The 26,069-nt window shown below is 42.7% G+C and overlaps 2 protein-coding genes across 59 annotated transcripts in view; both read right to left on the bottom strand.

Moving 5' to 3' along the window:
- Positions 1–4,852, bottom strand: part of UNC80 (unc-80 homolog, NALCN channel complex subunit) — a 126,146-nt gene extending 121,294 nt beyond the window's left edge. For 7 of the 14 annotated variants that reach the window (XM_071561726.1, XM_071561727.1, XM_071561720.1 and 4 more), the window contains exons 1-2: positions 4,307–4,850; positions 2,995–3,043 (exon numbers count right to left, since the gene is read on the bottom strand). In XM_071561726.1, the coding sequence (XP_071417827.1) occupies positions 2,995–3,043; positions 4,307–4,398 (141 nt within the window). In that variant the 5' untranslated portion in view covers positions 4,399–4,850. Of the gene's footprint in view, positions 1–2,994; positions 3,044–4,306 lie in introns of all 14 variants that reach the window. The other 7 variants (XM_071561716.1, XM_071561721.1, XM_071561717.1 and 4 more) reach the window with 2 other exon arrangements.
- Positions 4,853–12,442: 7,590 nt separating this feature from the next.
- The window catches only part of MAP2 (microtubule associated protein 2), a 224,578-nt gene continuing 210,951 nt past the window's right edge, over positions 12,443–26,069 (bottom strand). For 28 of the 45 annotated variants that reach the window (XM_071562691.1, XM_071562707.1, XM_071562712.1 and 25 more), the window contains 4 exons: positions 19,469–19,561; positions 17,873–17,954; positions 17,273–17,385; positions 12,443–16,591 (listed from right to left, as the gene is read on the bottom strand). In XM_071562691.1, coding sequence (XP_071418792.1) covers positions 16,376–16,591; positions 17,273–17,385; positions 17,873–17,954; positions 19,469–19,561 — 504 coding nt within the window. In that variant the 3' untranslated portion in view covers positions 12,443–16,375. The remainder of the gene's footprint in view (positions 16,592–17,272; positions 17,386–17,872; positions 17,955–19,468; positions 19,562–26,069) is intronic. The other 17 variants (XM_071562736.1, XM_071562710.1, XM_071562719.1 and 14 more) reach the window with 1 other exon arrangement.

Here is a 26,069-nt window from a genome sequence, read left to right as displayed (position 1 = left end):
GTGCCAGAGGAGCTGCAGGTCTGGTCTCCTCCAGGGGAATAGTCCTATAGGATTGTATGTGAAGAAAAAAATAACTAAAGAGCTGGACCCAGTGCTTAGCCTTGTACAGAAGGTTCCTGGCAGAAACACAGAGAAATGATTAGTGCTTTTTTGGCTGGACTTGTGTCCTTGGACAGGACCTTACTGCCCTGTTCTTCCAAAGGTCAAGTTGCATCATGATGGAAAGCTGAGACCATTGCTAAAGTCACTTCTGCCTGATTCAAAAGAGCTTGAAATGCAGGCAGACAGTACTGTCAGCTTGGGGCAGGTCTGCTGTGCAAGAAAGACTTCCTAGAAAGATCTAAAACATTAATCTAGGAATTCATAGCACAAGGGATTGTAAGCCTCCATTTTTTTACTAAACACAGCAATAGTATAAACATTAGCAAGTAATAAAACACAGATGCCAAGCACTATATTTACAGAAAATTGTTGTATTTAAAAACTCAGTTTTCTGCAACCAGGTCTGTTGGTTGGATAAAATAGAGGTGGCCTCCTCCTGAACTTTCCATATCTATACTTTAGTTATTCATAACAATGAAATGCATTTTCAAAAGCAAGTTTTTAAAAAAACAGAAAAGAGGTAAACTTTGAATTTGCAGGATCCTCCAGAAAATATTTGAGTTCTTCCATGCCCACTGCCACCCAGGGTAAAAGAATTTACACATATCCTTAAGTTTCTTACCATCACCCCAAAAATGCATTAGCTTTGTGCAGCACTCACATGCATTCCTGTGAGGTCATTTACAGCTCTGACTCATGCACATTAGGAATGACATTGTGTCACGATGGAACAATTTCAGAATAGGGAAAAGGAAGATCATTACTGAGGCACAAAAGCATATGGGGGAGAGGGTATTTATCTTCAGCTTAAAGGCTATTATTCATAGACCAATTGAAGTCAGTGTGATTGTTCAGGTAAGGAAAACAGGACTATGAAAGGGACAGGGTTTTCCTCAAGTATTATGGTATAAAGCAAAGCTCAAAGAAGCAATGCAGTCTGCTCTTGCACACCAGATGCTGTACTCACTGAATCGAAGCCTCCAGCATCTGCTTCTTCAATGCACAATATGCAGCAAATTCTACTGCAGCAAGTTCAGACCCAAGAATAATAATAGAATACTGCACAATGTTGGGTCATTTGCATTGCCAGATATTAACAGCCTATAGACATGCTTACAACAATTCTGGCTAGATAATCTTAAATGGACAGATCACATAACAGGTCCACAGTATTTTTAGGCATGTTAGTCAATACAGGGGTGTTAGTCAGCTGGATGTTGCAGAAGATAAGTCAAGTACCTCTCAAGTACCAGAAACCCTGTCTCACTCATGCACTCAGAACTCTGCTGCTCCACTGGATAATAGAGAATATGTTGATGTGGGCAGACATTCCTGTGCATCAGCAAGGATAGGAAACAGATGAACAAAAAAGGTGGCAGATGCAGCATCTCAAGTTGTATTCCATCAGTTGCTCAAAACTAAGCCCCACCTTTAAAACCTTTCTACTATAATTTAATGATTATTTTAAAAACTGGAGAAGAATCAAGTTCTTAATTCAAGGGGTGAAAATTAATTGGACATTTTAAGAGGTCCCTTTCCCTTTGCTGAATCATGTGATTTATGTTGTCTTGCAGTTTAGGGGTTGTTTGTTGGTGGGTTTTTTTGGTGCTGCTTGTTTTTTACACTTAGTAAATCCTGGTATGTGCTAATAGAAGAAAGGTGCTTGAGGACACAGAGGAAGATCTAATGCCAACAGCACAGTTGGAAGCACAGGGAAGTCACTGACAGATAAATACATCATGGAGAAGGCACAGAGAAAGAAACTGTCTCTCTACCCAACAGCAACAGGTGTTGGCTCACAGGTGAGGCCACAGCCTCAGAGGAGAGGTGCTCCAAGGCATGGCTCCTGCACACTGCCAGGGATACAAGGCAACAAGCTCCATTTTCCAGCCTCTCAAAAAACAGGAACAGTCAATTGGATTAGCTAGTGATGATGCCTTCTGCTCCATGTGTTAGAATTGCAATACATTTTACTCACTAACACACTAAGTCCTCTATCACTGGTATCTAGCAAAAACCCTGAAAAATTTATGGGTTTCGTAGAAGAAAATGAGTCAGCAACAGCTAAGGGTTCTCTAGCTTAATATCTTATGAGAAGGAAGTCAGAAAATTGCTGCAGAGAGACCAAAGTACTTTAAACTATTAAGATACATGTCCGGACAAAATTTTTCCACTCTGTCAAGTTCAGCTGCAACTGCTTAATGTACTTAAACTTATACAAAGACCAGAAACCATTCAAGGAATTCTGAAATTCTCTAGAAACCCAGCTTACTTGAACTTGCTGCATGCCTTCCCTTTCTTCTCCATTTAGGCAGCAACTTGAGGTTTTATTTGAAATACAGTTAGAAATAGGAGTTATTTGTATCTGCATAATAACCTCTCCTTAATTATGCTGCTATATGCTCCCTCTAGTTTCCAGTAAAGGAGGTGTTTCCCATCTTGCACAATGGTAAAAGTGTTGTTCAAAGCCTTTTAGTAAAGTTTAGATTTTCAATATTTTAAATCTGACAAAACTCCTGTAACCACAAACCAAAATGGCATCAATCTTACATGAAAGCACAACACTCACACGATGAACTGCATGTTTAGACCTGGATTGTCATAGCTCAGTCTGCCTATACCATTGTTTACTTCCTTTAATTACTAATGAGTTCTATTACTACTATCTAAATCAATTCTTTTCGTTGTGCCTAGAGATGGACATGATATCAAAATTCTCTAGATGGGAAAAATTTCAAATCCTTCATGTTATAAAAGCAGAAAATTAAGCTGAATGGCTAAATCCACTTCTGGCATAAGATGAGAAGCTTGTTGATCAGCCACCATAGTGAGATCAAGTTGTATGAAAAGTTAGTTACTAAAAAGATTTGAAAAAGAGAAACATGTACATACCACACAGGAAGCTTCATATTGTTTCCCCAGTTTAGGTCTTAAAAATGCACTGAAGGAAGGGAGAAAAAGCATTAGAGACCCAATACCTCTATGTGGATTTTGTTCAGTTATTTCTAGGATTTTTCTCATGTCAAAAAGTTGGTGAAATGCTGAGAAACTTACTGTAGAGGAAGACATAAGGCCAAAACTATGTTCAGATACCTGTTCATGACACCTGACAAAAGGCTGTTACCTTTTCTCAAAGACAAAGTACCCATATTAACATGCCAAGAGGTTGTTAATTCATCTGCCAGTAGAAGTCCTGTTCCCCAGGGATAAAATCTTCCATCAGACAATTTTCAGCCATTTTATCTCAGTGAAAGATTTTTAATATGTTCTCTTTAAAAGGTGTTATATATTACTGAGCTTTGCCTTTCCTCTGTTTTAAACCAGAGATTCATTTGCCAGCTCTGTGCTAATTATTTTTCTCTACAGCTGCTGATGTAAAGGGCTGCAATGAAATACAGGACTATACTTTGTAGGCAGAGAACACCCACTCTCTGCTGTCATTCTCCAGAATGGGATCAGAGTCAAATATTTAAAAAATTAATCAGGTCACCCTATTTTATTTTTTTGGAGGACACTAACTGTAGCATAAAGAGATTTTGTGACAGAAGCTTTAAATTACAGCCACAACCTTCAAACCTTCCAACTTCCCACATTGCTCCAACAATGTTTATAGTTTAGAATTCTGTTAAGACAGGAGAGAGACAGGATTCACAAGGAACATTAAGCCCCAGCCATACATTCAGCCTCACACATCATTACTCTCCAACCCAATGAAATAAGGTGGGACTTTGACATATCTGTTTACATGCTGACCTCTCAAAGCATAGATTACACTCCCAGGACAGCTGCAAATACAGATACAAGCAAAGCTGCAGGTCTGGTGCAGCACTGTTGAGTGCTGCTTCTGGTACCAGAGCTCCACGAGTTCTCTTAAAAGGCAAAAGAGGGAGAGGCGGGTTGGATGGGATGAGGGAGGGGAGGGACAGGGAGGAAGGGAAAAGTGCATAGAGACATGGATGCTTTAAAGTCAAAGCAAGAAGCTGGCTGGGACAGGCACTAGGTTAAGCTGCCTCCAAATCTTTCCCAGCCCTCACAAATTTCTCTATACTGAGTGCAAAGAAAACAGCTTGTTTCATGCCTTCATGTTGCTGCTGCAATAACCGCTTCCTCTCTGCCTGTGGGCAGCAACCGGCCTGCACCTCCCTCCCCACTTCCATGCCCTGTTGCAGCTGTATCCCAAGTACCCAGGGCTTGCTTCTCTCACCTGGTTTGTCTCCATAGGAAGGTCTGGATGGGCAGAGGGATGCCACGGCCACTCTCCTGCTCCTGGCCCTCTGAGCTTTTCCTTTTCACCATGATGCTGATGACAGCTGCTGCAGGTAGCCAGTCTCAGCAGACACACCAGTCGGGATCTTTCATGGCTGCCTCTTCGCTCCCCGCAACTCTTTACCCTCTTCCCTTCATCCCCTGCAGTCCACCCGCTCCCTTCAGCTCTGCTGGTGCAAAATGGCTGCAGAAGGCAAGGAGGAAATTAGGGGAACGAAGATGTCCGCGTCCCTCGGCTTCCTCCCTGCCTTCAGCACCTCCCTTTGTGGACAGCTCCCCGCGCCCGGAGCCCGGAGCCGGCGGGCGGTGACGGAGGAGGGAAGGCGGCGGGCGGTGCGGGGGCGGCGGAGGCACCGCCCCGCCAAACTTCCCGCACTGCGCCGGGAACAGCAAGCCCGGCAGCAACAGGCCTCCGGCAGCCTCTTCCCCGTCGCCACCGCCGCGATGTTGCGACGCTCCACCAGCCCGCAGCTAGATGGATACGCAGACCATCCCAGAGCTGGCAGACCAGCGCTTGCCGTCCTTCCTTCCTTTTCTTCCTCCCTCCCTCAAGTTCCGCTCCTTGGTCAAGTTCCGCTCCTTGGATCCACAAAGGTCCTGGAAGGGTCCGATGCAGCCAGTTAATAAACGAGGAGACACCCGTTTACCTCAAAAGCGGGGAAAGAAGGAAAGTAAGTCATAAACCTTCCCCGAAACGGAAGCAGGGGAACTGAAGGAGCAGGGGAAGTTTGGGGTAGTTACTCCATAGCTTTTTCATACACAGAAGAGCCGAGACAGAGGTGGAGAGGATGGGGAGTGCCAAAGCAGATTTCCTTGAGTCTCCAATTAAACACCAGACTGATTTGACTAATACAAGGATATATTTGAATGCTGAAGTGCTGAACCCGTTGGCTTTGTTTATCATGTTTGGTTGGGATCTTTACTAGCAGTGACTTATGCTGCTGGGGCATGAAAGTAAGACCTTTTTGTTCACAGGATTAGCTTGCTCAGACAGGAAAGCTTTTAACTACCATTTTCTTTTCTTCAATTAAGTGAGATCAGATAGGAACAAAATAAACCTGGTTTCTAAAATATTATGAGAACTAACTACAGAGAGAAGATGGATAAAACAAATCACTTCTAAATGCAAGGTATGTTTAAAGAAGATTCCCTACTCTACAACCCCTCAGTATATCCAACCTTTTATAAATAGTCTTGTTTGGAGAGCAAATTGAAGATCTAATTCCTTCCAGAATGCCTCTTGAAATCAAAAGGGAAACACAACACAGAAGGAATGATAAACTTATTTTTAAATTGAGTTTTTTCCTGTCCTGTAATGTGCTATGAAATTATTGAATAAAGCATAACCTCAGTTATGCAGCAACAAATCTGATGTCTAATTTTATTTGGAGTTTTAGTAGGAGAATCCCTCTTATTCCAAAAAAGTATGAGGACTAAGGAAAGTTTTAATGCTCTTTGCAATTAAAGAAAATAAATTAAGTGAACTGAGCTCTTAAGGCCTCAAAAAGTGCAAGGTTAACGTCTTCCTGATGGATATTCACAACAGGAGTAACTAGAAGTCACAGCTTCTGCACAGATGGAAGCGTTGCTACTACTCAGAGAGAGAGGAGGTTGCAGGCCAGGGATGGTTTATGTGAATATTAAGTGTTGTATGGTCTTACCTTCAAAATTAGTGCCATTTTACTCAGGGATAATATTTAACTACCTTGAATTTAAGATACTTGCACTATCTCAGTACTGGTAAGCACATTTCACAGCTGTTTGGTTTGGATTTTGTTTGGTTTGTTGGTTGGGTTTTGGTTTGTTTTTTTAAGGGATATCTCTCCTTTATTCCTGCATTCAAGAAGCAGTCACGATAGTTTGCAGTTTGTCTCTCTAAGCCTAAGCCTATTATTCCCATGCTCTGCTACACAGCATGGAACTCGAGCAAAAGAGAGCACTGCAGCTTGCTCCAGAGTACAGCTGAAATCTCCTATGAACTCTCCTGATTGACAGGAACACCAGAGGCACTTGGTGTGATCAGTCCAGGGCAGCTGATTAGGGGTAATCAGACAGGGATGAAAGTGTGAAAAGAAAGCTCCACAAACAAACCAAACCAAACCAAATTTCATTGGAAAACAACAGCATTAATGGGTTTCAAATCTATGCAGGTAAACATCATTGTTTCCCTGAACAGAGGCAGTCCTAGAGGGCAGAGCAGCATTTCACTGAATCTCCTGATGCCGTGAGTGACCCCACCCCCCAAAAACAGGACTTTGAGCCACGTTAGTGTAGGGTAAGATAAAAAGTAAAGGTCCTTTAATAACACAGGGCCTACAGCCCACAGGAATACAGGATGACATGCTTGTGTCTCAGTTCTTGTTTCCATGGCTTTTATAATAAGATCCTTCCAATCATTGCTTTACACATTTCTCAGTCCAGTCCCAGTCCCACCCCTGGTCCAACCCCCTGGAACTGGGTCTGGGGTCGTCAGGACCCTCTGTCTTCATCAGCTCTTCTTCCTCAGGCACACAAAGATCTCTTGGAGCTCATTCAATTTCGGCTTTTGGGTCACTCTGACCTATGTTTATGTTTCGTTCTGTGGGCCTTCTGATATCCTTCAGTTCTTTACCTTGGAAAGGAGTCTAAACAAGATTAATTAACTAAAGGAATTTGAGCTCCCTGTTCTGGGACAGGGGTAGTGATAGAAAGGCATTAAATTTAAACTGTTAGAAATATTAACCCTCTAAAAATCTACAACTACTGTGTTCCTAAAATCTACAAAATGTGAAAATCAGAACAAAAACCCTTTCGGCATCACTCCAAAGGGGAACCCAAGTGGCATCTCTACAGTCTGAAGAGGAGCAGGAGAGGAGCACAAATGAGGCTAATGCACACTCGCTCCACAGCTGCCAGTGTTAACTATCACTCAGAAAGCAGGAGGACAATATACCAATACCTCTACCTGGCTTTCTGTTACATCCTTGACTCTTTAGGGGAAACAAATAGCTTTCAAGTACAGGATTATTTTCCTTACTCTTTTTTTGAGCATAGCCAAACCTCACCCTGTTACAAGACATTATCAAGTGGAACTCAGGTAGCCCAAAAGACACTGAAAAGAAACTGCATCACTACTATGTTGTAATTTTCTATTACTTTATAGTAGCCAAAAACATAATTGCAAATTGCAGTTCTAGTCAACCCTTCCATTTTGAGTGCAGAATATTGCTCTTCAACAATGTGCAGCCATAAAAAACATATAAATCCCTCTGTTTGTATAGTGGTTTGAAGTTACAGAACTTATGATGCAAAACAAATCAGAGAGAAAAGTTAATACTCTTAACAGCTAACACTGTCACAAAAAAAAAATGCAGGCACAATGGTGCAGATTCTCCAATCCAGCCAGCTACAACCATCACTAAATCCAGGAGCTGGCAAAGGTGGTTTATATTAAGTTTGGCAGCAGCTAGACCAAAAAGGACACACAAATCCTAGATTTTATTTATATCTATACTGAACTTCTGCTGGCAGCAGAGGCTTTTGGGTTTGCAGTTAGCATTTGACTGTACCTAAATACTAACACTGCAGTGGATGCTGCAAAGAGAAAGTCCTCCAAATCAGTCCCTGCTTTCCTGTGCAGTAGGGATAAAGATGAAGGAAGGAAGCAAGCAAACTCTTCAGGGAGGTCATTATAGTAGGACAGCAGTAGGTGTCCTGAAAATTCATCTGTGCTCTGTTCACTAGGCTACACTGGCATCTTGGCTGGCACAGAAACACTTCTGTCTGTAATAAGATCAAGACTAGTAAAAGAAGTCACTGGTTTCAGGAAGCTGGTGTAGGAAAAGTGGAGACTGCTCTGCACTGTTTCAGCAATTCCAAGTCCACTCAACTGCTCAGGCACAAAAGATGCCCTTGACACTATCATCTCATTTTCTCTCTTACTACAGAAAGTATCAGTCTGCCAACCCCCCAAATCACACAATTCGGCTTGATCACTGCTTTATTCATCAGACAGTTGTGTTTACACATCCATCACAGTAGGATTCAGTCTTGATCCAGAAACAGTCAAGGCTAGCAGTGTGTCACAGAATGGGAACACTGAGCAGAACCTGAACATGAAGCCCCCACTCTACACAGAGGTACCCAGAGTAGGGAACTGCTCAGACCTCACTGTCTTGCACTTGTTTCCACGCTTATGCTCTCCTGCAACTTCTCAGCCTCAATCAAACCCTGTCACACATACTCCTAAGTATTCACACCTTATTTATGTGTTATTCTCTGTGCAGAATCCAGGCTCTCAGAAGTATCTCATTCTGGTGTGCAGTAGCCTTTCCAAGAGCAAAGCTGCAAACAACTCCTAACTGTAGATCCCAGAGCAGGGAACAAAGACAACTGTTTGGCATACCCCTGAGAGTTTAATCTTCCATAGGCTGCCAGCAGGCTTCTGTCTTGGCTGAAAAGACCCTTTCTCTCTTGGAATAACCAGTCACAGAAGATCAGCACTGATGGATGTCACTCATTCTACCTCTACGGCAAATTCTTGTCCCCAGAGGTTAGTGTCCACAAAGCAGAGAGAGGACTTCTGCCAGAATAACTTTACTGATGAATAAAGGGAGAGCTTACTGAGTATACTAGTGAAAATCTCTCAAATAACTGGAGGATGTAGCCTCCTTTTCATCCTAATTTTTCGCAGCTATATAATGACCTCTTCCTTTCCTCATTGGCTAAAGTACTCCAAAGGTATAGACTTCCTGAAAATGTCTGTTACATATAATGAGTAATTTATTTTCTCACTATTCTTATACAGCTATTTCCTTTCTCACTATTCTTCTACAAGTTAATTGGTTCTTTCAGTCATTTTCTTACCTACAAACAGCTACTTTTACTCTTCAACAGCTATTTCGTTTCTCACTATTCTACAAGTTATTAGTAATTTTCTTACCTACACACAGCTATTCTTTTTTGTAGAAATAGCCATTTTCTTGTGTACAAAAAATTACTTTCTTTCCCACCAATCACCATTTCTTTATCCACAAATAGGCATTGCCTTGCATCTGCAAGCAGATGCACACACCTTGTTTGTAAAGATGTATTCATCTTGTTCTTGTCGTACCCTTTCTCAAGTGGGTCTGTCAGGTTGAAGGCAAAGAAAACTGTTTTCTTTAAGGACTTTTAAACTTGGCATGAAAACATTTCAACCAAGGTTCTTCAAAAGTCTCATTCACAGCTCTTCTTACCAGCCTAGCTCAAAACCAGAGCAACTATGTGTTCAGAAACAAGGAGAAACGACACATAAAACTGCAAGAAACCCCTAAAACTACTATGTTTGCTGCTGTTTCTGCATGAATTTAAGCAGGTGTGGACTGTTGTTTAGCTGGATCAGATTCCATAAGGACAGTCAGATCCTTGGGCCACACACATTTAGTTGGAACCAGTAGAATGGCACAGCACTCATGCATCTGAGAATCCAATTTCAAAACTGAGAAATACAGACCCACCACCACAAATAAATTCATGTTTGAGTAGCAAATCATATTTACAGAGCCATTTAAGTGCAATTAAATACATAATAGGCACAGGTTATGCTTCAGCTAAATAAGACAGGATAAGAGGGAACAAAATCCAAGAGATGGCCTCTGAACAAGGCTGTGGAAAAAGAAAAGTAATCCAGCTTTCACTGTCAGGGTATCACATCATCCCTTGGCTCAGTTATTTTAAGCTCTGAGATGTGACTGCTTAAATAGCAGCTGCAAAACTTTTCTTCCTTTGGGTGAAAAAAGGCAACATGCCTCAAACCTCATCCCACCCAAAAGCGTTTTTCATCTTCTTTCTGGAGAAGAAAGTGTAGATCTTTTCTTCCACTGAGTTACCAAACTTGTCTTCCCCTCTGTTGCTCAGAGAGAGTTGAGCACTGCCTCCACCACATGCTTCTTCTAGAACAAGCCAGGTTTGGGACCGCCTCCACCAGGGCCGCACTGTCTTTTAGTCCCAGCAACTGGGACTTCTGCATGGCCACATACCTCTAGGTAGAAGGCCTTCTGTCTGCCCCTCTGATCTGATCCATGTCTCTGTTCCTGTACAATGCAAGGAATATCCCATGAACAGTGACAGACACAAGATGGATAGATACTCTGTACATCTAGCAAATACTGTATCAGGAGTCTTGGGCCTCCCTCACTTTCAATAACAAGTAGTTAATCAAGATTTTATTCACAAATTATACTCACCTCAATGCTCCAGCATCACAATCCGCTAGCGAATGATAAAATACATAACTTACCACATATTGCTAGTAAGATACAACACAGAAATATCACCTTTTCTTTGCTTTGAAAGGGAAAAACAGGTTCTTACCAGCTGTCCCCAACCATTGTTACAGCTGAGAATGCTTAAATCACTTAAATTTACCCTTTTGTTCTCAACCTCTTAATCCTTTTCCTTTTAGCAGATGATACATTAGTTCTGCCTTGTATGTAAGCACCCTTAGCAGAGTGTTTCTAATGCATAATGAACAGCACTTAATTATCCCTCCAGGTAGTTTGACAGTATTTACTTAGGGATATTGCAGCATGGTGTGTGCAGTCCAGCTTCTTCAGGGACTGGGATACTTAAGGCAGTCTTCTCAGCAGAATCTCCCTCCTACACCATGGCCCAGTGTTGAGAAGGCAACTGGCACATAGAGGTGTCTGGGCCAGCACACAAATGTTCTCTGGAGTGTTTGTTGCCCAGAGAAGCAACAGTACTCTCAGTAGTATGCTATATATTGGAGGTCTCTCTGTAGTATGCTGCATATAGCAGTACTCTCAGCAGTATTATAGCATTACTCTCAGTATGTTGTATGTAGCAATATTATCAGTAGTATTATAGCAGTTTTCTCAGTCGTATGTTATATATCACAGCACCCTCAACAATATGTTGTAGATACTCTCAGAGAAGCATGTTGCCCAGAGAATTTGTAGATGACCCATTCCTGGGAAGTGTTCAAGGCCAAACTGGATGGGGCTTGGAGTAACCTGGTCTAGAGGAAGGTGTCCCTGTTCATGGCAGGGGATGGAATGAGATGAGCTTTAGGGTCCCTCCCAAATTATTCCAGAATTTCTCTGTTCCAGCCACAGCTCAGAGCTGCACTCCCCCTGACCTGAGCTCGGCAGAGGTTGAGCAACCACCAGGGATCTAGACAACAATCCTCACCAAGCATCCCTCAAACTCCATGCTGTTTCCCTATTAGTTTTCAGGACAGTCCCAAGAGCTCATTTACCCCCACAACTCCCTTTACCTCCAGTCCTCACACCTCCATCGTCCTTATCCAGCAGGAATCTGACCCCAACCACACCCATCTGCCTGTGTGGCTCCTATCAGGGGAGGGAGGGAGGGAGGGAGGAGAGGCACTGCCCCACAATATTTATAGCCTGGGATTGCCATTTCCCTGGCTTGCTGTGGGATTGGTGTGTGTGTAGCACATGCCTCTCAGTGCTGAGGGCCCCTCTGGGATGGGGATGCACCATGGGGCTGGTGTGTGTGGCCCACATACCTCAGAGCTCAGGGCATACCTTGCCTAGGGAGTGGGAGCTGCTTCTTCATGTGCCCTCTGTGCCTAGAGAGCTCCACTGCTCAGTGCAGGGTGATGCCACACCTTGCTCCCAGGCCGGGACCCCAGGGTGAGGGACAGGTATTTACTGAATCAATTTGGTTGAAAAAGACCCCTGAGATCACTGAGTCCAACCCATGACCCCACATCACCAAGTCAACCAGACCATGTCAGTAAGTGCCATGTCCAGTCTTTCCTTAAACACCTCCAGGGACAGTTACTGCACGACCTCCCTGGGCAGCCCATTCCAATATCTAATTACCCTTTCTGTGAAGAAATTTGCACACAGCAGGGAGATACTGCCTCACAGAAGAGGATGCCAGCCATAAAAACTGATTCTTCTGGCTAAAAGTTACAGGGATTAGCTGAGAAATATGACTGGATTTGTGATGCCTGCTCCTGGCCAGACTGACTCTGCAGTACCGGTAGGTGCACAGCACCTTTCCCCAGTGCACAGGTGTTGGATGCAGGAGGAGCTGCATCACAGAGGACACTGACACAAGCAAGTAGATGACAAGCGATTTTATTTTGCAAAACAATCACTATACAGCAACAAATACAATTGCAAATTGGATTGAAAAACATGAACTACCTACCACCAGCCATTCAATAAATGCCTCTTTTATGGTAACAGGCTCTAGAATTATCAGAAAAAACACAGGTTTGTAACAGCAGACCATATTCCTTGACATCCCAGCAGACGCTATGTTTATTTGTTGGCTTTTTCTCTTTGCTAAAGTTGAAGCCGCTTTTATATGCTTGACTTTTCCAAGTGTGAAACTAATTTACCTTCCTGCAGTGGGAATTGCTAGAGTTGCAGAGGGAGTTGTTTTAGCAATCTGATTAGTGAGTGAACTCGACAGACACCTAGGCTAAAAACCTACTTGTGTCAATTTTCATAGCAAACATGATCTACTCTTCAAGGCATTTGCCTTTGAAGGGGCATGTGTACTTGGATTTCAAACAGTATTTGATCCAACATGGAAAAAACTGCTCATGTGTGGTAGTAAACACAGGCTGCCTTTTGACTCCCTTAGCATCATATATTAAGGCAAACTTAGATATGTGAGCAGTCACGATGAGGTTACTACTGTACTTTAGCAGAGTGCTGAATGGATAATTCCATTTACTTCTGTAAAGTGAAAAGATACATTGCCCTTGTGGGCTAACAATTTCCCTCAACAGGATTAGTTTTTCCTTTATTGTTGCTGGACAGAGGTTTGCTCAACTTTTATTTCTTTCAGCTTGTGGTTACATAGAAACAGAACCCTGCGAATGACGCAGAAGCACTTTTTTGGTCTCTGCAACTTGATGGATTACTAAATTTAGGGTGCTCCCCTAGCTAATAAAACAAGGTTTCACCATTCCTTTTGTCTGGATTATTTCTGCTTTGTTACCGAGTTGGGTCTCAGGCACCCAACAAACCTGCTGGCTCAACATGCCTGTGGAAAAGAAACACAACAGATGCAGTTTCCAGGAAGCTGGCTCTATTTTCTTTAGTGGGGATTACATTATTTACAAACTGTTGTTTTTAAAATGAACACTCTTCTTGAGGAAGTTAAGATTAATAAGAGCTTTTTCAGTGAACATCTAGAGTCATGTAACATAACTTGGTTTTTTATTATTTAACAGCACAAAACTCTTGATTTCTTTTCATCTAACTCCACAGCGTTCTAGGATTCTTTCTATGGAAGGATGATGATGATTACAAAGGTCTTTGCTTGAATCAAGACAAGGCTCATTTTAATGCATGAAATAGATGACTTGGTGTGTTACACCGCTCTAACTTTGGATTCATAGGTGGATTAACTAAGCTTAATTTTCTAGAGTATGTTGATTTTAAAAGTAAAATAAAAAAAGTTGAGTCTCAGGTTATCACTGTTCTCATGAGCTGGTGCTCAGCTTCAGAGAGCAGAAGGTTGAATAGTACCATAGTTTCTCTCCCACCCTGGCAAAAGACACAGAAAAAAAACCACTGCAAGGCTAATTCATATCAATTGATAGTATGAGAGCAAGGTGACATAAATACTGTTGGTTTTCCTTTCTGTTATTTTCTGAAAAGACGGGAAGAGGCTTTTAATGCACCTCACTTGACAGTTTCTGTGTGAATTCTTATGATTACTCTATGCAAAAGTGTAACAAATACAAGGCAGAAATCAGAATCCTCCAGGCGCACTTCGCATGGTTCTAAACTCACCGTCTTTTGTATGAAACAACTGACTTAAAAACAGTATTAGGTATACCTTATAGTGTGAAAAAGCTTTTTGCAGAGCTGAAATGTCATGTGTGGGGCTGTCAGTTCATATTAAGTAACTTTGAGAGATGTAACCATTCTATTTTGTTTGTACTGCTGTGGCAGCTTAGCAACAATCCCCCTTTGGTCCACTGAATATTTAATATCCAATAACTGTGTGTTACCACCTGAATTTAATGATGGGGAATCCTGTGCTATTAATTATTAGAATCCTTTTCCACAGACATAAAAATCTTCCCTATGAGTCTTTTCAGACCAAAGCCCACACATACACGCACGCATACAAATTAAGAAGGAAAAAGAATAGATCAAAAGCTTCCAACACACAACATCAACCTAATACATGTATCAAGTATAGCTCAACTGACAGTGCAAAGTTCAGTTAAGAGGCTTCAAAAGATCAAACAATCTGCGAGAGTGTAAACTGATAATTTCAAAATATCTACTGTACACAGAGCATCAGCAGGTGATTATCTGCTGATGAGGATCACCTCCCTGTCACCTTCAGTGTTCCCTTAGAGCTGGAGTTCTCCCAGGTAACTCCACTGGATTGGTTGGTTACATATCTCTGCCTTTTGTCTTTTATGCACACTTTTTCTTATTCTTTTTTATAGCCAATAGAATCCCACTTTGCTCAGACTTTAAGATGCCCTATTTATTGATGATTCACAATCGTAACCCAGTCTAGGGAGCTCATTTTTATTTATTCATATACAGTAATTTGCAGGCATCTCTGCTATGTTTATCACTGTTGTCTGACTGCCTGAGTGTACACGTGGGATGTCACTAAAGGAGTGGAAACAACATCGTCATATTTTTTTCCTGTGTTTCAATTTAGAAAAAGAAAAAAATTCTAATGTTCACTGTTACTATGGGAGTTTAAAAAAAACCAAACCAAACCAAACCAAAAAACCAAAAAAAAGAAAGAGGAAAAAAAAAAAGCTTGAACCAAACTATTGTGGATTTTTTAAAAAGCCAGAGTCCAAACTCAGCCATCTTTGGAGACCCTTTTACAAATGTCTGGACCCCACAAAAATCATTCCTTTGTGAAGAAAGGGAAGGAAAGGGAAAGAGAAGGATTCCTTTTTTTAGCATCACAGAAGAGACTTGCATCTGGCACTAAAACAGGGTCACGGCTTTTAGTTGTTACAGAAAGCAACTTCATGCTAAAACTTTCATCTTTTTTAAATGTATTCTTATGAATAGGGAAAAAAACCCCTACTAACATCTACTTTTACATACCTAAAATTGCAACACCAAAGGGTGCAAGAGACACAGATACTGTGAATAAAGAAGTAGAATATTCAAGTATATGAGGAGGGTGTTATCACAAATGGCCACAGAGAAATATATATATATCCATAATACTGTATCAAACAGACAGAAACGATGTGAAACCAGTGGTGTGTACACAAATCTAGCCGCTTAACCAACTTTTCTAATCAGACACAAGTCTGTTGGGGTAGAAGTGCTTGCTTTCAGCAGCTTTTTTTATGTCACTTCCCCAAGCACAAGTCAAATGTTTTCAGCTACTATTTTTAATTATTAGTTAAATAATTTATTGGCTTTTCAGCTATACACTGGCATAATTAACCAGGTCCAAAAAAACAGTTAATAACTTAATTCAACTTTTGTTCTAGTCATTTATACAAAATAACACTTTTTTTAAAATTAAACTTGAATTTCTCTATATGCCCTTCCTTCTGGTAAGCAGACTGTTAATTTGACCAGTAATAACTTAAAATGGGCAACTTCTACTTTTTATTTCCCCATCTATCAACAGAACTGTGAAATGAGCAACTTGGGATATCAACAAGGCTCTTCAGATAGAGGTGGATGGCCTTCAGGCACATGAAAGGTAAAAATGCATTTTATCATAGTACAGTACTCCATGCAAGACAGAGCAGAGCAACAATAACTGTCCAATGCAACATACTGCTGTTGTATACCCATATAAAGCCAGTGTCTTCCTTTTGTAAATGGAGGTTGGGCCAATTTCTGCATCTATGTAAATATTTTTTTTCTGGTTTTTGTTTTTTTTTTTAACTGTATGGTAACTACATGTCTTGGGATGTGACTTAGCTTTAGACATGGTAAAGAATGAACATAACACCTGCTCTGAGCCCATTCCTGCCAAGAGCTCATGCCTAAATATTATTACTTCATACACTGCAAAACGAGCAAATTCATAAGCCCTGCTTGGCAAGGGCTGCCGTGACATCTTCAGCGAGGGTAGCAAGCTGGGGTGACTCAAGCAGGTTGATGCTTCCAGAGGATGAGACGTTGCTGAGTCTGCGTGGAGAAGCCACGCTGGATCTGCCTGGTGACTGTGTGATAATCTCAGCCCCATGGTCAACACGGGCTTTAGCGTGCTCTCTGAAGTTTAGCTTCTGGCTGTCAATCTGCTCCAGGAAAGTAAAGAATTTCACACATTATATAGTCACCAAATTAACTTGCTATAGATTATCACTTGGGCATAATTTTACTTCTAAAAACTCTTAGAAGGATTGAAGCTTCCTCTCTCCTTAGAATAATTGAAACTCATCATTTTTTCACCTTGTTTAATAGATACTGACTTACTATGTTACACTCTCTAACCCTTTCTGTCTCTGATCGACACTTTAATGAGCAGTACCACTGTCCCTAGATGTACAAATTTCATTAACATTATGTGTTTATGTAAAACATTTATTTCGGAAACAAAACAGGGATTTGTTTCTAAAATTTGTACTTTCAAATATTTGTGGCAGTGACCTTACTTTCAAGATGTTTTTCTCCTGTTTCACAAAGCAGTCCTCATCTCAGATCACACCTGTTCTGTCCAATGGTCCCAAGCAAGGATGACCATTAGGGAGAAAGTCAGAGCACCAACTATAGGACTTTAGGATTCGCTCTCAGCTTAGATGTGGATGTGAGATAGGTCATTCCAAATTTCAAAGGGAACAAACTGGCATGTGAGTGTGCTTGAAGGAGGACAGACAAATGTTTTCTACTCAGTTGAGAGCCATTACTGAATTCACAGCTCCAATTTCATCAGACATGGGGCACAGTGGAAGCATTTTCTCTGATAGCTGTTCCCTTACCTTGACGTTACCACCTCCAGGTACATGGTGGGCATTTTCCAGTGAACCAACTTTTGCCTGAGCTTTTTCTTTGAAATCCAGTTTCACACTCTCAATTTTCACACGCCCCCCCCCTACAATGGAAAAGGAAACACAGATTAAGAGGCTGGAATGGTGTGAGAGAAAGCGTGACCTGAAGCACATGGATGCACTCACATTACTTCCCTTTTAGTTGAGATCTAATGGTTTCGGAGAAGCACAGAATAATGCTCTGCACGTTCAGTAAAATATGAAACCTTCAACATATATTCAAACTGTAAGGATGTACTGCAGCCCCATGGATTTTCATGGGATTTAAGCACATGCAGGGTTTTGCTGACTTCAGTCTGTATTTCAATATTATGCCAAAGCAGCATCCTCTGGTGTTATTTTTTATCACCTCTCCAGTTCTATAACTTTGTCTTTATATACTCAGTTAAGTAGTTAAGTGTATTTTTTATTACCAAAGTGTATTTACTTTCTCTTGGACTGTAATAAAGAGGGATATCATCCATGATTTCTCCTTCGCATAACGAGATAAGATCTTTGCTTTCTCCCACAGCCAAGAAATTCCTACAGTACCTGGCTTGTGGTGGATATTCTTCAGTGAGCCACATTTGGAAGTCACATGACTCAAGTCAATCTTCTTGGTTACAATTTGTACCTGTCAAGAGTGCACAAATGCACAAATTACAGAAATGAATAAAATAATAAAAAGACAAGCCCTGCAGAGGAGCCCAAGCCTCTACAAACCACTGGAAAAGGAGAAACAGTTAGTAGAAAACAGATCATGCCACCAAGGAGGAAACACCTGGATTAATACAAGCAAGCTTCCCTCTCACCTAGGGAGATGACAGAGCCAGGTTAACGCAAAATGAAGAGGAGGATAAAGCAGATCAGCTTGTTAGTTATTTCTAAAATGTTTCTGAGCCTCCTCCTCTCAGGGTGGGTGCTCCAAAGCTGTGCACGCAGTAGGACCCATCCCATTTGATTCTGCTCTTGAATGTGCATCCTGGCAACCAGGGTATTTTGGTGACTGTTTTCTTCCTCCACCATCTGTTTCATATTTTTCTGGATCTAAATATGTTATGCATTTCCTGTCAATCTACTCTGGAGAGCCTGATAAATCTACATGTGCCTCCTGCAGCTGTACCTGAGGAGGCTGTTGTTCAGCCAGGTGGCTTGATTGCTCACCTTGGAGCAGTGGCACCGCTCTGCTTAGCCAGGCAGCAGCACCTGCACCCTTCTTCCTCCTGCTGCTCCACACCATGCTGCTGGCTGCCTTGCCATGGCTGCACTGAGCCCAGCTTGGGAACAGCCACTGAGTGACACTCCTGCCTCACTGCACTCCCAAACAGCTCCCAAGATGCAGCAACAGCAACTGTTCTGGCAGGCCTGAAGAAGTCACATCCCCACCAGGCCAGGAGCTGCAGGATGACTGCAATAACACTGGTTTGCTCACAACACCAGCAATGACTTAAGCCAGCACTAGTGGCTGTACTGAACCTGTTTGGATCAGACATGCCCACATCATCAGCTCTTCCACCTGATGGGAGATCATTTCCATCAGGATGGTTGTAGCTGCCTTCAGCTGTTCCAGTGTGCCTGCTAGAATCAAGGGGTGTCCGGTCAAACCCCAAGCAAACTCAGTTTGTTATACAGGAATAATGCTGCGGCATGAGCACTCAGCACGCTCCCAGCTTTCTTTGTTCTTATGTCTTATTTTTATTCTTCCCCTCTGCTGAATGCATATAACTGAAAGGTTAGCTGGAGAGGGACTGGTGCACTGGAAAACATCCAACATGGAGGCTGGAGTCTCACTGTGAGCTGCACTCTCTTTCTGGAAATAACTTTCTTGGGCTGCTCCCATGAAAGGCCCTGAACCTTTGGCTCACACTGCGCTTTCACTGTCAGTACCCTTGAGCATTTAGAGATAACACTTCTTTTCTCATTTCTACTAGCTGTCCAAGTTCTGGAAATGTGTTGTGCTCTGTGGAGAAAGATCAGGAGTCCACCACTGATACTCAGGGCTCACATAACTACCAGACCACACTCAAAATGTGAAACAACAGTGAGAAGGAAAATAGTGCTCAGACGAAGGTAGACAGAGGGGTCTGGCTGTGTGAGGTGGGTCACCACAGTGGAAATGCCTGTTCACAGGGTGTCCATACTACTTACATTTCCTCCCCCTGCAGAATGTTTGATGTTATCTCTGGAACCACACCGGGACTGAATATCACTAAAATCGATCTTCTTGTTTAAAATCCTAACCTAAAAGGAATCGGAGGTAACTTACTATATACCATACACACACTCAACTGGGGTGCAGAAAGAGGGAGCCAAGATAATTTTGCCTCCTGCTGCGACTCCGTTTGACACTTGTATTGAAATGTGAGGAAGTAAACCCTGACAATCTCTATGCTTGGCATGTTCACACAGCACCTCTAAATACACTGCACTGTTCTTTTTCTGCCTCACAAAGTGGTGGTGAAATACAAAGGGGAAATTTTTATACTGAGAGATACGAGAGGTGGCTTTTCCCTGAGAAGTTTAAAGAACTCCTTGCTTGCCTGTACTGTGCACAGTCCTTGAACACCTTGTCCTAGGCTCTGTTGAGTGATGTTCAATGTTTCTGTGTAACTGGCTGCATGGAGAAGCTCGAAACCCTTCTCTTCACACTGACCATTCCAGCCTTTTATGCAGAAACCAAATATTCAGCTAGCTCAAGCACATGTTGAAATCCCTTGGTGTTTCCACCCTCCTTCTGCCACACAGCCATAACAGCAGCTACATTCATATAACAGACCTCAGAGTGTTCTTGAAAGAGGATCAACATCAATTAAACTGAAGTCAGAGCTCTCTACTGCTCTCTCTACCATCATCTCCTAAAGGGCAATGCAGAAAACAACATCTGGAAATGTACACCTGCAATCCCTGCTTCTTGATTTCTGGGGCTGGCCATAGAGTTGGGCACCACAACTTTGTGGTGCTAGCAGCACTGTGGTTCTCCCCTATGCTTTTGTCTCTTCACGTTACATACTTAGGTCTCTGCTTTTCCCTGGATGGTGCCAGCCTCCCTTACACATGGCACATGCCCACATTTTTAATATGTTGCCTTAGCCATAGATGCATTGCAGGCATATGGCAATGCCTGAAGGTGAACTCTGTGAAGGGCAGGCCGTAGTGTCCCATGCTTGATACCACGGCAAAGCAGTTACTCCCTCTGGCAGAACTCAGGTGCCACCAATGATTGCACTCAGGGAATGATGACAGTTACTAGTGGGCAGGGACAACTGCATGTACGCCTGACTGAGACCACTTTCAGATTTATTTCTGAGCAAGAGCAGGGGTTTACGCTCACCAATATTAGGGTTTTCAGGTGTCTGAGAAGGTGTTTCTGGCCAAGGCTGCAACTGCCTTTTTTGCACCAGAGTGCCACCCTTGCAGCATATTATTTCTCTGGGTTAAATGTGAAGTCTTTATTCAAACGTTACATTGGATTTTATCTTTATTTATTAATATTCAATATGAATTTATACTCTTTCCTGTAAAGGAAGACACAGAATTTGGGTCACTATCTGTTCATTTTGCTAAAAGGCACTTGTAGAGCCTTCACTGATGTACTACTTAGCACAGTCCTGTTGGCTGCTGCTGTAGGTAAACCACTACTGAGGTAAGAGAGAGGGAAAGGCACACTAGGGTTCCTTATTGCAGCTTCTTCTCACCACTCCAGGAACACAAAGCAGCTGCAAAACAGCTGAAGCAGTCAGTGGGAGGAAGCAGAACCCTGGTTTCATGTCCCCAGACTGCCCCACGTTCCCAGATAAATCTGAAACAAATCATTCCCCTTTGTGCCTCATGTCTCCAAACTAGGGAAAGACTATTTGCCCCCTTACAGGGTGTGGTAGTTTGGGCTTTAGTTTTAGCCAGGCCTCAAATTAGCAGGCTCAGAGAATCTACGTAGATTAGAAAAGACAGGTATCGCCTGACTTAAGTAATCAAAGAAATATTTCATACCAGATGATGCAAACCTAAGATATGAATACAGGAGTAGGAGGTGTTTTTGTCAGTTCCATCATGGCTGAAGTAGAGACAAGACACGCAGCTGCTGTCTTGCTGGAGTGGGCCCTGCTGCTGCTGCTGCCGCTACTTGCCCTTTGTTCGAATTCAGAGAAGTAGAAATATTTTGTTGTTATACTTGTTGGGTGTCTTTTCGGATGCTTATAGAGTAATGGAATCTGGTTTTGGTAGGAAGCAGAAAATTGTTGTTATATCCAAATTGTGTAAGTGTGTGTTATTTTGTAGTTTCTTTTAATTTTCTCTTTTCTGTATAAATACATATAGTTAGTTTAAGCATAAATGTAGTTTGAAGTTTTTTTCCTTTCCTCCCTTTTCTCGGCGGGGAGGGAGAAAAGCTCTGACTCTGTACTGGGGGGTTTGCATTTTGCCAGCTCAACTTAAGACATAGGGATATTGGATTTTTGCTTTTGGCTCCTGCAGTAGGGATAATGGGAAATTTAGATAGCAAGTTGAATCCTCTTGCACTGAGGACCTAGAGTACACCCTTGACTGAAGTTCAGTATACTCCTGTATTGGGTTTCTGTGGCCAGATTTTCGGTAGCAGGGGTGGCTGCAGGGATAGCTTCTGTTAGAAGCTGCTACCTTTCCCTGTGTCTGGTGGAGCCAATGGTAGCTGGTTCCAGGATGGACTTCCTGCTGCTAGCCAAGGCTGAGTAATTAATAATATTAGTAATGCCTCCATGACAACATATTTAAGAATGGAAAGAAAGTTACTGCACTTTTGAAAATTGCAGCAAGGAAAGAATGGGGGGAGAACATCTGCACAACAATGTAGACACCAAGGTCAGTGCAGAAGGAGGAGGAGGAGGAAGTGCTTTAAGGTGCTGGAGCTGAGATTCCCTTGCAGTCCATGGTGCAGCCCATGGTAGAATAGCTGTCCCCCTGCAGCCCATGGAGGATCACAAGAGTGCCAGAGCAGGAGGATGTGCAAAGGAGGCTGTGACCCCGTGGGAGGCCCATGCCAGAGTAAGGTCCTAGCAGGGACCTGCAGCCCGTGGAGAGACGAGTCCACGCTGGAGCAGCTTGTTCATGAAGGACTGCACTCCATGGAGAAGTGGCCCATGGGAGAGCAGTTTTGTGCAAAACTATTGCCCATGGGATGGACCCCACAGGGAGCAGGGGAAGGACTCCTCTCCCTGACAGCAGCAGAAAACAACAACTGACTGTAAGCCCCATTCCCTGTCTCCCTGCCCCACTGTGGGGGAGGAAGTAGAACTTGGAAGGAAGAAGGAGCTGAGGGGGAGTGTGTTTTTTAGATTATTTTACTTTTCACTCTTTTGCTCTGATCCTGTTAGTAATGAATTTAATTAATATCCCCACTATGAGTCTGTTTCCCCTGTGATGGTGATCAGTAAGTGACCTCTCCCAGCTCTTATCTCAACTCAAGAATCCTTTACTGAATTTTTTTCTGTCCTCTGTCCAGTTTCAGAGGGGAGGGAGAGAGCGGCTTTAGTGTGTACCTGGCATCCAGCCAGGGTCAACCCACTACAACTCCCAAGATGAAATGTTCAGAGGATCACACTGCAGCTAATGTGAAGAATTTCTTCACAGCAAGCTCTTTCCTGGGTCCCCTTTAATACATACAACATAACCACTAAATCAAACCATTAGGATGTTATTGGTTTCTTAAACTTTTTAAAGCAAAAAACTCTATTTAACTGGTGATGGCCTACTCAGTAATAACAGTGATGACAGCACTAGCAAACCCCACAACTGGTAGGTCACTTTATAGGCAAACTGATTTCTGTCTTTCTCCCTCCCATGTGCTTAATTCATCCAAGTAAACCAACGTACAGTCAAACATGCCTTTGGAGTTTTATGCCTGTGCTTTCTCTCAATATACTGTTTAAAAATGTGCCCCACCACTATACAAGACAGATGTCACATCAGTTTCAGAAACACACATCATCTGTGCAGTCAGATCTGGCTCCCAGAATGCTTCAGGCCAGATACAACTAGGCAAAACAGAAAGCATTCCTAGCACTTCCTGAGCACATCTCTCTCAGCAATGGATGAGCAGCACCTCTTAGCTATGGCCACAGGGATGCATTTGCTCTGAAAATGCTGTCTTAGGGTCATGACAAGACCTCAGTGCTATGGACTGGGGCCCTGTAGCTTAAAATGTAACCAAAGCAAGGTGAAAAGTTGGGAGGGTGCCTTTGATCAGGTGCTTAAAGGTTGATTTGCACCCACAAGTCTGACAGTTTATGAGTCTCGTGGCCCATAAACCTGGCCAGGAGGTATGTGAAGGACCAATCATCTCAATTATCCTCTCACTGGGTGAACATGCCCCTATGCAGAGGGGCCAGCAGGAGACCCATGTATCACTTATGTTCTATGCTGAGGGCTGAAGTGAGTTGAGTGATGTGGCTGTGTTGTGCTGGTCATCTGCCACAGGGAGGAACTGCACTGATCCAGGTTTTCCCTGATGATCTGTTTCCCTCTTTCCTGGAATATATCAATATTACTGCATATATTTAAATCATGACTGCCCTCTATAACTAAGTGTGCCACAAATGAATGGAGCCTTGTTTCCTGTAGATTAAGCTTTTAAATTGCTTACTTCCTCAATCTTACATACTTCAGCAAGACCTATCCCCTCTTGCCAGCAGTGTCTCCTAAGCTTTCTTCCAGGTTTGCCTGACTGGGCAAACAGAAGCTAATACACAACCAACCAACTGTTTGATTTTGAAGAAGGGCTGAGTTATCACTGCCTTTACCCCAATGACAGTGTTATGCTGAGTCTCTGTTTTGCAGCCAGTCAACAGCTATCACTCAGCGTGGAGGGATGGCCTGTGTTGCTCACCATTGCTCCCTTGCCAACACTGGTTGAAATTGGCCAACAAGTTCCAGAAGAGCTCAGGAGGGCTGACACTGCCAGCCAGTGTGACTGCAGAAACTTTGTTTCCTTTGAGAAAACAGACTGTAAACAGGAGAGGGAGAGTACCAGAAAGGGATAGGAACTCTTCAGGCTAAAGAGAAGCTTTGGCTTGCAAACAAAGAATGTAAACTGTATGTGAATTATTTGAAGCTGGAACTCAGAGGGAAATTTGTAACTATTGAGGAAGGAAGAATCTGTTACTGCCTTCCAAAGGAACAGAGCTACAACAAAAGAATTATAAACTTTTATGATGGCACTTGATGAAAGGAATTAGATGATGCAGATATCTGCAATAAAGACAGCAAAACCAACATGACTCACCAGAAAGGTCTCTATGTTCTGAATGTGTATGTACATTGTGTGTGTGGGCAGAGGTGTAGTAGGGATGTACATATAGGCACTTCAGTTATGCTGCAAGTTAAATGACACATCAATCCTGCCCATGCTCTCATTCAGGACAGGGAACGCTTTAGTCTGTTGCAGAACAGGATGGCTTTTCACTCACACTCACGGGACATTTCAACAAGATAATGTCCTGACAGAGTCCCTCATAACCCTTGTTCTGATCTGCACGTCTGAAATGGGTATGTTTTCTTCTGATCTAATGCTGGTTTGTGCAGGTATGCTAAACAGGGAGAAGTCAGTATTTTGATAAAGACCAAACTGAGGTTCCTCAGCATGTCCTAACTCCGTGAAATTAAACCACAATGGAAAATATAGCTTTAGAGACAATGCTGTGTTTATTCTAAAAAACTGTATACCCCATGAGAAAACTGGCTTCTGTCTGAACCCCTGAAAGTGTGACAGGCCTTCCCCCCCACTCTGTCCACTGTCAACTCCTCAGCAATGGTCCAGACTTGAAGCCCTGAGCAGACTATGTGGCATTGTGCATGCAGTATTGCCTCACTGACCCACACTGCTTCTAGAGGGTCCCCAGCAGGACCGAGATGCTGTGCTCTAACACCTTCAGTGCTGCTTGAACACTGCCTGTCAGAGCTCTCAGCAATGCAGGGAATTTATGGGTACCCTGTGAGGAAGTCAAATGTTTCTCTAAATTAGGCACATACTGCTCTGGACTCAGCAGGGTAAACTAACTCTTTTCCCACATATAGTGGCCCAACTGGCAATTGGAACAGCAGGGGGCTTGGGCCAAGGGCAACATTTACACTAGACCAGAGAGGATGCTTTTGGGTTAAGGTGGCTGGCATGAAGAGAAGACAACAAGTTGTCAATACTTGTGAACCTCCTAGTTAGATATATGACTCCTGTTAACAGAAAATTAATTTGGAGATTAAAGTCTCTATGTACAAGAGCTGGCAGTTCAGGGGCCTGCTTGAGGTCCTCCTGTGTCAGTACTGCACTGCTGGGTTCATGATAAGCAGAAATTTGTAGAAACATTGAGGCAAAGGTAGAGAAATGCCAGAGACTATTTATTTCAGTTGTGCCTCACTGGTAAAGACAACATCAATGACTAAAAGCTGCTTATGCAAATATGTTCCATTGCTGCCTAGGATCGTTCAGTTCAGCTGCTTTTCACAATGAAAGGAAAAGCCCCCAACATACCAGCATCTGAGCAGAGAATCCATAAACAGCTTCCCTTCTGTGGCATACTACACTGGTGCACACTTAAACAAAGATATTTGAAGAACTAAAATTGTGATGCTGATGAAATCACAGACTCTGAATATAATTTCCAAGAAGCTGATGATTTAAGTTCTCCTTGCCTTGAAATTAGGGCCTCTGAGAAGCTCCACCACAAACACTCTGCCTAAAGCATTTAAAAATAATCTGGATTGGCTCCACTTGCTGTTGAATATG

This window comes from Pithys albifrons, chromosome 8 (assembly GCF_047495875.1).
Source record: "Pithys albifrons albifrons isolate INPA30051 chromosome 8, PitAlb_v1, whole genome shotgun sequence".
NCBI lineage: Eukaryota > Metazoa > Chordata > Aves > Passeriformes > Thamnophilidae > Pithys > Pithys albifrons.
This window is presented reverse-complemented; position numbering and strand designations above follow the sequence as displayed.